At 38.0% G+C, this 13,450-nt stretch overlaps 1 protein-coding gene across 3 annotated transcripts in view; it reads right to left on the bottom strand.

Annotated features, from left to right (window-relative positions):
- Positions 1-13,450, bottom strand: part of wdr37 (WD repeat domain 37) — a 145,651-nt gene that overhangs the window by 85,173 nt on the left and 47,028 nt on the right. For 2 of the 3 annotated variants that reach the window (XM_043690670.2, XM_043690669.2), the window contains exons 3-4: positions 2,081-2,177; positions 1,884-1,979 (exon numbers count right to left, since the gene is read on the bottom strand). In XM_043690670.2, the coding sequence (XP_043546605.1) occupies positions 1,884-1,979; positions 2,081-2,177 (193 nt within the window). Of the gene's footprint in view, positions 1-1,883; positions 1,980-2,080; positions 2,178-11,157; positions 11,310-13,450 lie in introns of those variants that run through there. The other variant, XM_087987541.1, reaches the window with a different exon arrangement.

A 13,450-nucleotide genomic window follows, 5' to 3' on the forward strand; every position in this document is an offset into this window, starting at 1 on the left:
CCCTACATTTACTCCTTCACCTAACACTATGGGCAATTTAGCATGGCCAAGTCACCTAACCTGCACATCTTTGTGACAGTGGGAGGAAACACACGCAGACACGGGGAGAATGTGCAAACTCCACACAGTCAGTCGCCTGAGGCGGGAATTGAACCGGGTCTCTGGCGCTGTGAAGCAGCAGTGCTAACCACTGCGCCACCGTGCCGCCCAGCAGTTGAATTTCCAGGTAACAGTAACTGTGCCCCCAAGCCATTCACAACGGATAACTAAGGTCAGGCAAATTGTGTTGGTCTCACAAACTTGATGGCATGTTTTGAGAATATAACCAAAAATATCAATGAGGACAGAGCAGTAGGCATTATCTACATGGACTTTAGTAAAGCCTTTGACAAGGATGCACATGGTAGATGAATTAGTAAACTTAGATCATATGAGAGCCAGAGTGAGTTTATTAATCTGATACAAAGTTGGCTTGACAGGAGAAGTCAGAGGGTGGTGGTGGAGGGTTGTTTTTCAGACTTGAGACCTGTGACATGGGATCCTGTCTGGTGTTCCACCGGGGTCAATGCTGGGTCCACTTTTGTTTGTCATTTATATAAATGATTTGGATGAGAATTTAGGAGGCATGGTTAGTAAGTTAATTGAACCTCTCGGGTAAGATTTGAACCACATTTCCTGCTCATTAGCCTGAGTTTCTGGATTTCAAGTCTAGTGACATTACCACTATACCACCATCTCCCCTCATATTTAAGTGACAGTGAAATGAATTGTGTAATCACTAGAATGATACCAGCCATGAAAGAATATAATTATAAGAAGAAAACAATTTCATCATTCAGATTTTTAAAGGTATTTTAAAGGTATTTTAAAGGTAGCTGTAAATACTGTGCTGGATGTCTAAAAGCTTGAAAGGTTTTATGAATAAAGAGGGAAACTAAATCTAGAATTAAGAATATAAAATCACAAGAAATAGGAGCAACAAGGATCTTTTGGCCCATTAACCCTGTTTCACCATTCATTAAAATGACAACCGATCTGACAGTGGTCTTAACCACACTTCTCCTATCTGCCCCAAAAATCAAACTTGAATGTATGTGATGGCCCATCCTGCAACGCACTCTTTGGAAGAATATAAGTGCAATGACAGACTGAAAAATGTGAGTAAACTATTTGGTAAACTTTAGTTATTTGGAAGAAAAATCAATACTACATTTTCAGATTTAAATTCCGATGTAAAAGTCTGTATTTTCAAACACTGACTTTTAGAATTCTCTTAATTCTGTTTTGATACATGAATGGCAAACATATATGAGAGAAATCACTCATAGGTAAGTGTACAACTTAGTGCGTAAAACTGAGCAAAGAAATAGCATACTATCATAATTTCAGCAACAGAAATTGTCACTTTTATCCATTACATAATGCTGGCATCAGTTGCATGCTGGGATTCTTTAGTTTGTTGCTTTAATCTTCAATACTTCTAGTTTAACGATTGATTCAAGTGGAACAGCTACATAGGTTACCCTTAAAAGAAAGAACATTCTCTCACTTTGCACTTATATTTGTCCAAGGAGAATGGCAGTGAATGTGTTAGCACATAAAATACCTTTAAAAAACTGAAAATTAAAAATTACTTTCTTATTATAGTAATATTCTCCCACAGCCCTGGTATCATTCCAGTGATTATACACCGGTCTTTTTGCATATTTCCCAATATACAGTCCAGAATGGGCTATTCAGAACATTCAAAACTAACTGTAGCACATCATGCTGTGGCCTACAAAATTAACATGCAAATATCGTAAGTTTTAAGTTCTACCATTTTATACATTTAAATTCACAATATTTTTAATAAACCTAATTAAAGGCTTCATTTTCTTCACCTTTTGCCTTTAGCTGTCCTTTGCTTAAATCTCCCCCATCCACTGTTTGACCTTCAGCTGTCAAACGATCATTCAAAGTTTCAATTTCTCTTCGCACTGTAAGATAACGAGGCACATTGTGAACCCTCATTTTCCACGCAAAAATGATAAAATTGCTTTGACTGTTTTTAAAGTAACTGTATGCAGATGATACTCACATTCCAAATTTTCAATGTACAAATTTTCAAACTCTCGTTCAATCTGTCCAAACAGTTCCAGCAAAGGTTGCCGAATTGATGATGGTAGCTTGGAATCCTGTAAAGAAAACATTAAGAGTCACTTGATAGTTATTAACTAGACGAGTATTTTAGAATATTATTCCCATTGTAGATCAATGACTTCAGGTACTGGAGGACTGTTACTTATTCAGAATTCCAATATTCTTTTGTTCTGTATGCGTACCTGATGAAAAGATTGTTTCTTCTCCATAACTGAGCTAAGGTCGACGGTGAAAAGGTATCACTGTATTTGAATGCATCAATTCTTAGAGACAATAAAACTTAGATTCTTAAAAAACCACTCACAATGAAAAGATGAATTACTGAGGTCTAAAACCAACTAAGTATTTGGATCATTATGAAATATTCAGCAAATAGATTCAAATGCAAAAAGCACACAGTCCATTTTGGCAGGGGGTGCATCAGAAATCCGTCAACAGTGTATTACAACAAAAGGATGTGCTAATAGACCATGATCAATTGTAGAGCTGCTTTTATGTTGATTAATCTTTTATACAAAAGCACTGCAATAAGGAAGCGATCATTAACATATATGTGGCATAGATAAAGCCACATCTATTTTCTTCAATTATCAGTTAAATCAATAAAAGTAACCACACATTTAAAGCAATTGTCAAAAGTAGTTACAAGTATGCCAAGTCTAAAAGGTCACTGCTCCCTCATGTCTCTAGGCTGTATTCAAAACCATTTTATTGACTATGTCTTATAATTTAAATTAAAACCATATCAAAAAGTACTTGACATAAATATGCAATGAAAATTAATTTTATGAGTTTGTCTTGATAACTGAAAAGCTCAGTTTGGTATGAATTGTCACCAAAACCCAGAACTCAACCAAAGCAAAAAGTCATTCTGTTTGAATTCAATAAATGCTCACTGTTAGATGCCCTCTCCCAATAACAGAGTGGAAACAGAACATAGTTTGAAAACACGCCCCGGAATGCAAGCTTGTTTACCATTGAGCAAACATAAAAACTAAAATATAGCAACCAGGCTAACTGTATTAATTATAAGCAGACAGTAGGCACTAACTAGGCATTTCCTTGCATCATAAGCAAGCACAAACAAACTGTCCTTGAGTCAGGAGTTGTACATTTATAAAGCATTATTCTATGAAGAAATGTAATCAAATGTGCAAAGATTGGTTCCAGTTTTATCTTTCACCAACTGGCTTTCTGAAAAGAGATCATTCCAGAGAAAAGAACCACCAGTGGAAATTTAACAACCTTTACTATCCAAACCTTGCAATCTAACCTGAAAAGCTTGAAATGAATTATTGCTGCTTATCCAAGGAATGTTTGTTGCAAAAGGAAGAAAGAATGCAATCAGGATCAGTGATTTATTTAAAACAGGATGGAAGAGCTAATGCTTTTCAAGCGTACTGGAAAATACAATCAGAAGATTTCAAACCAACCTTTGGTTGACACCTGATTCAGAAACATGTCCACCCAATGTCCACATATGGGGAGAATGTTTTGTTAGAAAGTATGACCAACTGGATGAGAGCACTAAAAACATGGAGTTGATCTCAATAAAAGTCCAAAGTTTACTTAATGCCAATGACCCATAATCAGCCTATGTTTCCAGCCACTTAGTCTCCATGTTCTGCAAATCCTCCCTCATTTGTTATGATCCGAGCAAATGGCAACACCTTACAGGTCAGATCCCAGGGTACAAACTGGCTCAGTAGACCATACGTTTTACTTCTCTTTTTTTTACCATGGAGGTCAGTCACTGAACCTATTCACAAGAGGCTACCAATGTACTTCTACCAAAAGAACATCAATGTTTATTAGACAAAAGAAAACTAATTACACAAGAGAAGCATTGAAGCAATCTCACTGCAACCATTAGGAAGAACGATTTGCCTTTTTAGCCCAGTAATATCCTTAAAAGAGCTCAAATCTCAATGAAGAGCTTCTTGCTCAAATGGCATGGCTGTAATCAGTGACCATTGTGCAGATTATTGCACATTCACTAAATATTATTTTCTTCAGTTAATGTCTCGCCCTGAGACCCTTATGACCAACCGTTAACTCAATCACTCATTAATGAACATACAAAACAGATCCTCTGCCATTATGGGCCTTGTTCCCCTTCACGAACCTGCTTTTTGCCTGTGTTTTCTCTCCCTTTGTAAGATTCATGTCAGTAAGCACCCGAACAATTCTCTCTCCAGGTCATTTAACTGAAAGTACATGATTTCTTGAAAATTTTGTTTTGAACTCAATGCTCAAATAACTTTGATCTCATAAAAAGTCAGATTTTCACAGAACTGGAAAAATAAAATCCACTTTTATGCCACTTCTGAATCATTAGTTTCATATAATTATAAATAAACACCTTTCATAACATATCTCCCTACTATTTTTAAACCCCACTCATTGACCAAACCTTTGGTTACCACTTCTAAATAATCCTTCTTTAGGCATTGTTCAATGAAAAAGAACGACATAAATGCAAGTTGTTGGTGATTCCTCGTTCAGCAGTATTTTATCCGTGTTTTCAAACTACTCCATCACCCCAATCACTGGCTTTAAATTCAACAGAGCTAATTACTTAGCTCTGAAACTCAACATCTGCAATGCAAATAATATTTTTTCCATTAAACACATTGAAACACCTCTGCAGTTACTATCACACATGATGCACACGTGTCATCCCACTCCCACCTGAATCAATGCAAAACACTCAGACACATGATTTTACCTCCTTCATCTTTATTCCAGGCCGTGGAGAGAGAGAGAGAAAGAACAATCGCCCATCTGCACAGAGACATGAGTTCACGGTCTTCTCTGGAAGAGTGGCTTCTTAATGAATTATACAGACATTTTACAGGGAGGAGCATCCAGATAAGGCAACATACGTATTGATTGGGTGACCATTACAATCAGCAAGCATCAACAGTAAAGATTATGCCATCTGCTGTTTACGCAATGAATATTCTTAACCTTAAATGGCTTCACATAATGAATACCTTTCACCTTATTAACTGACCTTACATACAGAATGCTTCCAATATTGTTAAACAGCTCTACATAATGACTGCTTTTCCATCTTGTTAACACATTACCCTTGCCTCCAGCACCTCATTGTTAACTGCAAGTTCTTATCTGATCTCAGTCATGCTCAGCTGAACTGTTTGTTTCACAAAACTCAAAACTTAACTCTTTCCCTACCTGCTCATACCCGATACACATTCTCACTCCCTCCTTCATGCTAACCACCGGGATGGCACTAACAGCTTTCATAAGACTCTGACTGCCAGTAATTAAGCAACTTATTCATACACAGCATGCAATGAGTATAACAAAAATTACTAGTCCATTACAGGAAATAGAATTTGAAGAATCCTCTGATGTGGGAAAAAAATCACCATAAAGTTCTTAAATTCACAGTCCTTAGTGACCATCCATTCCCTCCAAGTCGAGTGGAAATGAGCCAATTATCCAAAATCTCCTTCAATAAAGTCAAACCTGAAAACAAAATTCAGTTTGTCTTTGCACACCACTCCACAGAGGAATCTGAATTCTTGGAAAAGGGCAGTTAAACACTTCACAAAACCGACAAGGCTTCCACCCTTTCAAAGATGCTTCACATGGAGGATACCAGCGCATCAGAGTATGCAGTGCAGCAACTGGTTAGGTGAATGCAACATTCTTTGCTGCTTCTGCTCCCGCTCTGCTGTTTAAACGTAACAAAGCCAACTGGCTGTTTTGATGCTAGCTTGGTCAGTGAACCATCATATCCCTTAAACTATCGAAAGATGAGGTAAAGCTTACATGGTTTAATGTCCGTAGGAAGGCCACTGACAAAAAACGTGTACCAACCTCCTCTTCACTGTTATTAGCTTTATTTTTCGTGCTCATGACTGGAAAGCTGATTGAATCTATTGGATCAGGTTGTGGAGGGGTGGGCGGTGGTCCGAAGGCATGCTTTACCTGTGAATGGTGAAACTCTAGAGACTATGTTAGCTGCTGAAAGTATCTTTGCATTTCCTCTCTCATTCGTTCCTTGCCAAGGTGGTTATCAGTATGGAGACAGTCACACATTTAACTATACTAAATTGTGTCTGCCTGTTTCAACATTCTTTGAATTCTTGAAGTCTGTTACTCTGTTCAGACATTATAACATTATCAAGTTTTATACAATCCATAAACTTCTAAATTGTACTGCCTGAACAATTCAGTCAATTATAAACAACAATCAGTGGTCCGAAAATCAAACCATCATGGGACCCCATTCAGGTTATTCAAAATTATTTTTCTTTAACAAATTGATACTTGGCTAATGAGAAAACTGTCAGGAAAAGTATTTCAAAAGTCTGAAACAGCAAGAAAACAACAAAAATGTTTCTTGGGCTTTACCAGTTGAAGAGGCAGTTTCAGTTCAGATTTAAACCTCAAATATTCATGGGAAACAAATGCTGAATATTTTAAAATATGTTCTTCAAATGAAACCTCCCAAATAAAAGTCAGAATGCAGTGGCAACTTTGGTAGTGCTCAAATTCTTTCAATTTGCAATACAAAGGGGCCAATGAAGTCTTAACAATAATTAACAGAACTGAAACGGCTCAGCCTGAAGTTCAAATATTCTCTAAAATCTTAACAAAACATCAAAATTAAAATGCACTCTCCTTTTTTTGAACACTCCACATTAAAAAGACAAAGATATTTTAATACAATACTCTCATCTGGTTAAAGCATGACCACTGACCTAATTGATTTTTTTAGGCAGGCATTGTAGAATTTCAAACAAATCAGGGGCTCAAGGCACTCAATCAATTCGTTTTAAGGTTACAAGTTTGATCATTTTAAAAAGGACATAATGTTGTACAATTTCAATGTAAAAACAAAATCTGCCCCATTACATAGCCCACAAAACACACTGAATTGAGATCCTGATTCAAACAAGGCAAAACAGTGACTTAAAAAGATTTTCAGAACCAGTATTTTAACAAACCAATATTTTTAAACATCGAACTCCCACAGCATGGCACAATTTACATACGTTCACGGTCTTGATTAGATTAGATTCCCTACAGTGCGGAAGCAGGCTCTTTGGCCCAACAAGTCCACACCGACTCTCCGAAAAGTAAACCACCGAGGCCCATTTCCCTCTGACTAATGCACCTAACACTATAGGTAATTTCGCATGGCCAATTCACCTAACCTGCACATCTTTGGACTGTGGGAGGAAACCGGAGCACCCGGAGGAAACCCACATAGACACAGGGAGAATGTGCAAACTCCACACAGACAGTTACCCGAGGCTGGGCCCCTGGCGCTGTGAGGCAGCAGTGCTAACCACCGTGCCAACTGCTCTTCTCTGGAAGAACAGTTTCTTAATGAATTATATAGTAATTTTACAGGGAGGAACATCCAGATAAGGCAACATACATATTAATTGAGTGACCATTACAATCAGCGAGCATCAACAGTAAAGAATAAGCCATCTGCTTTACATAATGAATGTTCTTAACCTTAACTGGCTTCACACAATGAAGACTTTTCATCTTGTTAACTGATCTGACGTACTGAATGCTTCCAATATTGTTAAATGGTTCTACATAATGAATGCTTTTCCATCTTGTTAACTTGTTACCCTTGCCTCCAGCACCTCATTGTAAACTGCAAGTTCTGATCTGATGTGAGTCAAGATTAGAGTGGTGCGAGGAAAGCACAGTAGGTCAGGCAGCATCTGAGGAGCAGGAAGATCAATGTTTCGGGCAAAAGCCCTCCATCAGGAGTCCCGATGAAGGGCTTTTGCCTGTAACACTGATTTTCCTGCCCCTCGGATGCTGCCTGACCTGCAGTGCTTTCCCAGCACCACTCTTATCTTGACTCCAATTTCCAGCATCTGCAATACCCACTTGCACTGTATCTGATCTGAGTCATGCTCAGCTGAACCTCGTTTCACAAAATCTCAAAACTTAACTATTTCTCTGCCTGCTCATACCCGATACATATTCTTACACGTGGCAACTTAGAAGGCTTGCAGCCACTGCACATGGTTCAATCTGTGGTGAGTTAAAAGCAGAAATGATTGTAATTTTAGATTAATTACATTACAGTATGGAAACAGGCCCTTCGGCCCAACAAGTCCACACCGACCCGCCGAAGCGAAACCCACCCATACCCCTACATTTACCCCTTACCTAACACTACTGGCAATTTAGCATGGCCAATTCACCTGACCCTGCACATCTTTTGGACTGTGGGAGGAAACCGGAGCACCCGGAGGAAACCCACGCAGACACGGGGAGAACGTGCAAACTCCACACAGTCAGTCGCCTGAGGCGGGAATTGAACCCGGGTCTCAGGCGCTGTGAGGCAGCAGTGCTAACCACTGTGCCACCGTGCCGCCCAATGTGCATTGCAATCTCATACCTCCAATGGAGACAGCTTTTCTGAAAGAGTGAAGAGTTCTACACAGCTGGCTGATCAATGTTGCAGGAGTTCCGTAGTTTGCATTTACTATTAAAGTCACTGAAAATGTCTATTGTTCAAGATTTGATCACAAGTATTTAAACAATTGTTTAAGATTTTATGACTTTTTCAAAATTTTGATGTACAATTTCATGAAACTTAGTTTTATTTGTTTAAAAAAACAAATTATCTGAGTTACCATAAACAATACCTTTGGAGGTAGATGAATAGCTTGGGTAGACAAATGGGACAAGATTCTTCCACAAAGGGACACAAGCTGGTAATGGTTATGATCCTTCAAAAATGGAGGTTGTTAGCAAAAGGTGGGGTGAAAGTTGATTTACTGAATCATATTTACCGCACAGAAGGAGGCCATTGTGTCTGTATAATCAACAAAGCTCTAACTGTGCTAATTCCATTTTCCTCGCTTTTAGCCCACAGATCTGGAGGTTGTGGCAACATAAGCAAATATCTAAATACTACTTCAATGTTACGCGATTTTGGATAGAATTCCAGTTCCCATCACCCTCTTTTGTGACAATTCCCAGGAACCATTTCTATTGTGGAAATATGATGTGCAGGTGCCAGTGTTGGACTGGGGTGGACAATATCAGAAGTCATATGACAACAGGTTTATTTGAAATCATAAGCTTTCGGAGCACTGCTTCTTTGTCAGGCTAAGTGGAGGAAGGCACACAGGCACAGAATTTAAATGCAGGGAGATAATGGGAAGTGCCATTAGCTTGCCATTATCTCTCAGAATACAACTGTGCCTGTGCGCTTTCCTCTGTTTCATCTAATGAAGGAGCAGTGCTCCAAATGCTTGTGATTTAAAATAAATCTGATGGACATTCCTGATGAAGGGCTTTTGCCCAAGGTGTAGACTCTCCTGCTCCTCGGATGCTGCCTGACCTGCTGTGCTTTTCCATTACCACAGTCTCGATTCTAAATCTCCAGCATCTGCAGTCCTCACTTTCGCCTGTTGGACAATAACCTAGTGTCCAAGTGATTTCTGACCATTGTGGAAAAAATTATCAAAGGATCACCAACAAATTCACAAAAAGGAATAGAAAGAAAGTAGACTAGCTAGGAATATTAAGTCAAATTGCAAGAGACTTTACAAGTATGCAAAAAGGATAAGTAAACGTTGGTCGCATAAAAGAAGAGAGAAAATCTCTTGTACGGAAAGAGGCACAAATATTGAACAAAGACTCAGCAGAAGACATAAATTATAGATCAGAAAGACAGAATTACTTAGTGAGGAGAGCAGTGATATGGATAGATCTAAAGCAAAGAGGACAATGAGAACTGTTATGATGTCAGCTAACATGGATGCCATGGGACATAAAATGGCCAGACGTTTCAGAGGAATATTGGTTCACAAGCATTCATATTTATGAAATTTCAATACCATTACAAAGGTGGCAAAATTGAAAAAGATTACAACTTTTAAAATAGATGGAACTTTTCCACAATCTGAAATGAGTTTAGTATGAATATTTTTATTCCTTCTTGTCTGCTGATCTGCTCCATGTGAGATATACTATATATTTTCAATCAAGACTGATAAATTAACTACTTCTGAACAGTTTTAGCATTCCAGTTAGATCAGCAGAGTGGTATGATCCAGCTTAAGAAATGAACAATGGGGTTTCTTAGGGATCTGCAATCAATGGCCAATATTTTCTATTCAATGCAATTTGAAAGGGCAGCCATTGGAGGTGAGGAAGGAAAAGAGTAGAAGAGAGTAGAATGTAAATGTAGGATTGGAATGCAGGAAGCCAAATTTTTGAAGTAAAATTATCTTTTTAATAAAAGCAGTTCAACTTTAACTTCTGTGGTAATGCTGCAGTAAAAAGAGGATTTGCGTGTGTACAGCAAAAACAATATGTTTGCAATGATCCAGCCAGATTTAGCAGTGGACTTTCAAACATCTGACTTAAAAATTGGAGGATGCAAATGAGTATTGTATAAGGAGCAGAATTATATATAATATCTAGTGACATGCTGAACCAATCTGAAAAGCAATACTCAAAAGTAACAAGCAGTTACACTGGATTTAAGAAACCTGTATATAGAATATCAATCTGACTCAGTACCACTGCAAGCACAGAGAATTAAGTTGGGGAGTTCTAACACAAACACATTTCAATTGGAAAGTAATAGTTGGAGCTATGGCTAGGCGTTGTACACAAGTAAAACTCAAGCTCATAGAATATTTTAAAATTACGTTGTAAATATTTATAAATTCACATACAAATACATATTACCACCATTAGCAGATATGTACATCAAATTATGAAAGATTTACTTGTTCAAACTTAACTTTATGAAGATCAGCAACAAGCTACTATATCATTTTTATGGTTACTTGTCAAATGCAAGTCTTCCAGTTAGCTATATAACTTAGCATTTTTCCAGACTTATTGGCTCACAGAGCTTTATCCACTTGAAAATGTGTAAATATGGCAAACCAAAATCAAATTTTCATTTAAAACAAATAAGAAATACTAACATGCATGACAATGTTATACTTCCTTCCCTTCAAAAACAGATTTCTCTCTTACCTCCATTTTATCCCACGTCAAAGCTAATGGAATTTAACCAGAACATGACAAATGGATGAGCAGATATAGTCTTTAAAACAACTTAACAAGGGAAACCCTTATTATTAAATAATTTTGCATTGCTACTCTAGGCTTCAATTTACAGTAAAGAATTTCACCCAGTTATAGCAAGCATCACAAACAACAGATAATGATCAATGGATAAATGCTGAGGTCAAGCCTAATTTAGTATTTTCCAGTTAGTCACCACCATATGCAAACACATTGAAAACAGCAATTAGCAAACACCACGCTCCTTTCTTTCTGAGCTGCTGATTCATGTAGTTGAAGGTAAAAATCACCTTAGTAACCAGTACTAATGATAGCATTCAGCAGCAGTGAAATAGGAGCACACTACTCATTGACTTTGAACTGATTGGTGTTTTACACAGAATGGTCACAGCAAACAAGAGAATTTAGTTTTTGAAAAATCAACTAAAATTTCCCAATTAAGTCAGTGCTATTCAGGTAGAAATGCAGTGTTTTAAATTACATTTGAAGGGTGTTTTAGAAGGTTTTTATATATAAATTATTGTAACATTATTCGCATTTCAATATAAAATCAGCTGTAAATCAAAGTCAAATGTCAGAAAATTCAGTCCAAGTACAGTATCTCATGAAAAGAACTTGCCTTTATAGGGTACATTTAGTGAAAAAACCTCCCAAATCACTTCTCAGAAATATGGCCAGTGAAAATGGACACTCAGACAAAGGAAGGAGATATTAGGAGTAAAGACAGTCTTAACAGAGGATTGTGGTTGGAGGGAACTCAGTTAAAGGCGTAGATTTTTGAAAGTAAGATAGGCAATGGGGGTGGAAGATGTGAAAGGTGTGAGTTTACAGACACAGAGCTTTTAGAAAGCTAATATATTTTGGTGAGGCCTCATGGAATGGGTTTGCAAGGTCACAAAGGGAATTGGACACAAAGCTGAGAGTTAATTTTGTTACTGTGGTCCAAAGTCGGTCAGAGGACTCAGTGTTGGTTAGGATACAAGTTAAGAATTTCATACAAGCTTAAATATAAGGGAGTTGAATGCAGAAACTGAAATTCTTTACTCCGGAACCGACGCAAAGTTGGATGAAATTTCCAGTGGAAATTGGGATGAGAAAAGACCAGAGACAGAAGTAAAATTGCACGGTACTTCTAATAAAGAGCTCATGATGTTAGAATGTTGGGATCAAACGGGACAACAAACTTGATAACATTCTACTTTAGCTCAAGACAAAGGTGGGGAAGTGAGATGGAAATGGAGTGAAGGAACAGAGATTGCAGACGTAGGATGAAAATAATTCCTCTAGTATCCGCAATGCTTAAGTATATGAAATTGTGGCTCAAGCAAAACTGGATGATGGACAAGCCAATTGACAACACAGATGGTGGGGGAGTAAGAGATGATCAAAATAGGGAAGGCACTCTTCATAGATAAAGAACCTGATCCTGTCTTTAGATTATATCAACAAGAGGCAGTTATGTGGAATAGATGGTAACCAAGGACAGATCCTTTCTTCTTATTCTTTCATGAAAAGTGGGCATCACTGCCAAAGCCCATCCCTAATCACTATTAATAATGTGGTGATGAACCAGCTTCTTCATCTACTACAATCCATCTGGTGCAGGTTCATATATGTTGCTATTGGAAAGGGAATTCCAGAAACTTTTATCAAGTGACAGCAAAGGAATGCTGTTATGGTTCCAAATCAGGATGATGTGTGGTTTGGAGGGGAACTCATTGGTGGTCTTCCCAAGTAACTATTACTCTTGGCCTTCTAAGTGGCAGACGTAATGGATTTGCAAGTTCTATTGAAGGAGCCCTGGTGATTACCTGCAATACACCTTGCATCTGGTACACACTATTACCACTGTGCATTCAGCTTTGGAGACAGCAAACATTTAAATTGGTGAATGGGACGCTGATCAATTGGGCTGCTTTGTCCTGGATTGTGTCAAGCTTCTAGAGTGCTGTTGGAGTTGTACTCATCCTTGCAAGTGTTGAGTATTCCATTACACTTGTGGACTTGTGTCCAGTACCATTTGGATGATGGACTGGCTTTGGAAAAGAGTCAGGAGAGGAGTTACCTGCCTCAGAGTTCCCAGTCTCTGACCTGCTCTTGTAGCCAGAGTATTTACATGGCTGGTCAAGTTAGTATCTGATAATCCCCAGGATATCATAAGTAGAAGATTCAGAGTTGTAACACCATTGAATCTCAAAGGAGATGGCTCTTACTGAAGATAATTGCCTGGCATTTGTGTAAC

The sequence above is a fragment of the Chiloscyllium plagiosum genome, unplaced genomic scaffold (assembly GCF_037043375.1).
Source record: "Chiloscyllium plagiosum isolate Xiang-an unplaced genomic scaffold, Cpla_swu_hap1 HiC_scaffold_5, whole genome shotgun sequence".
NCBI lineage: Eukaryota > Metazoa > Chordata > Chondrichthyes > Orectolobiformes > Hemiscylliidae > Chiloscyllium > Chiloscyllium plagiosum.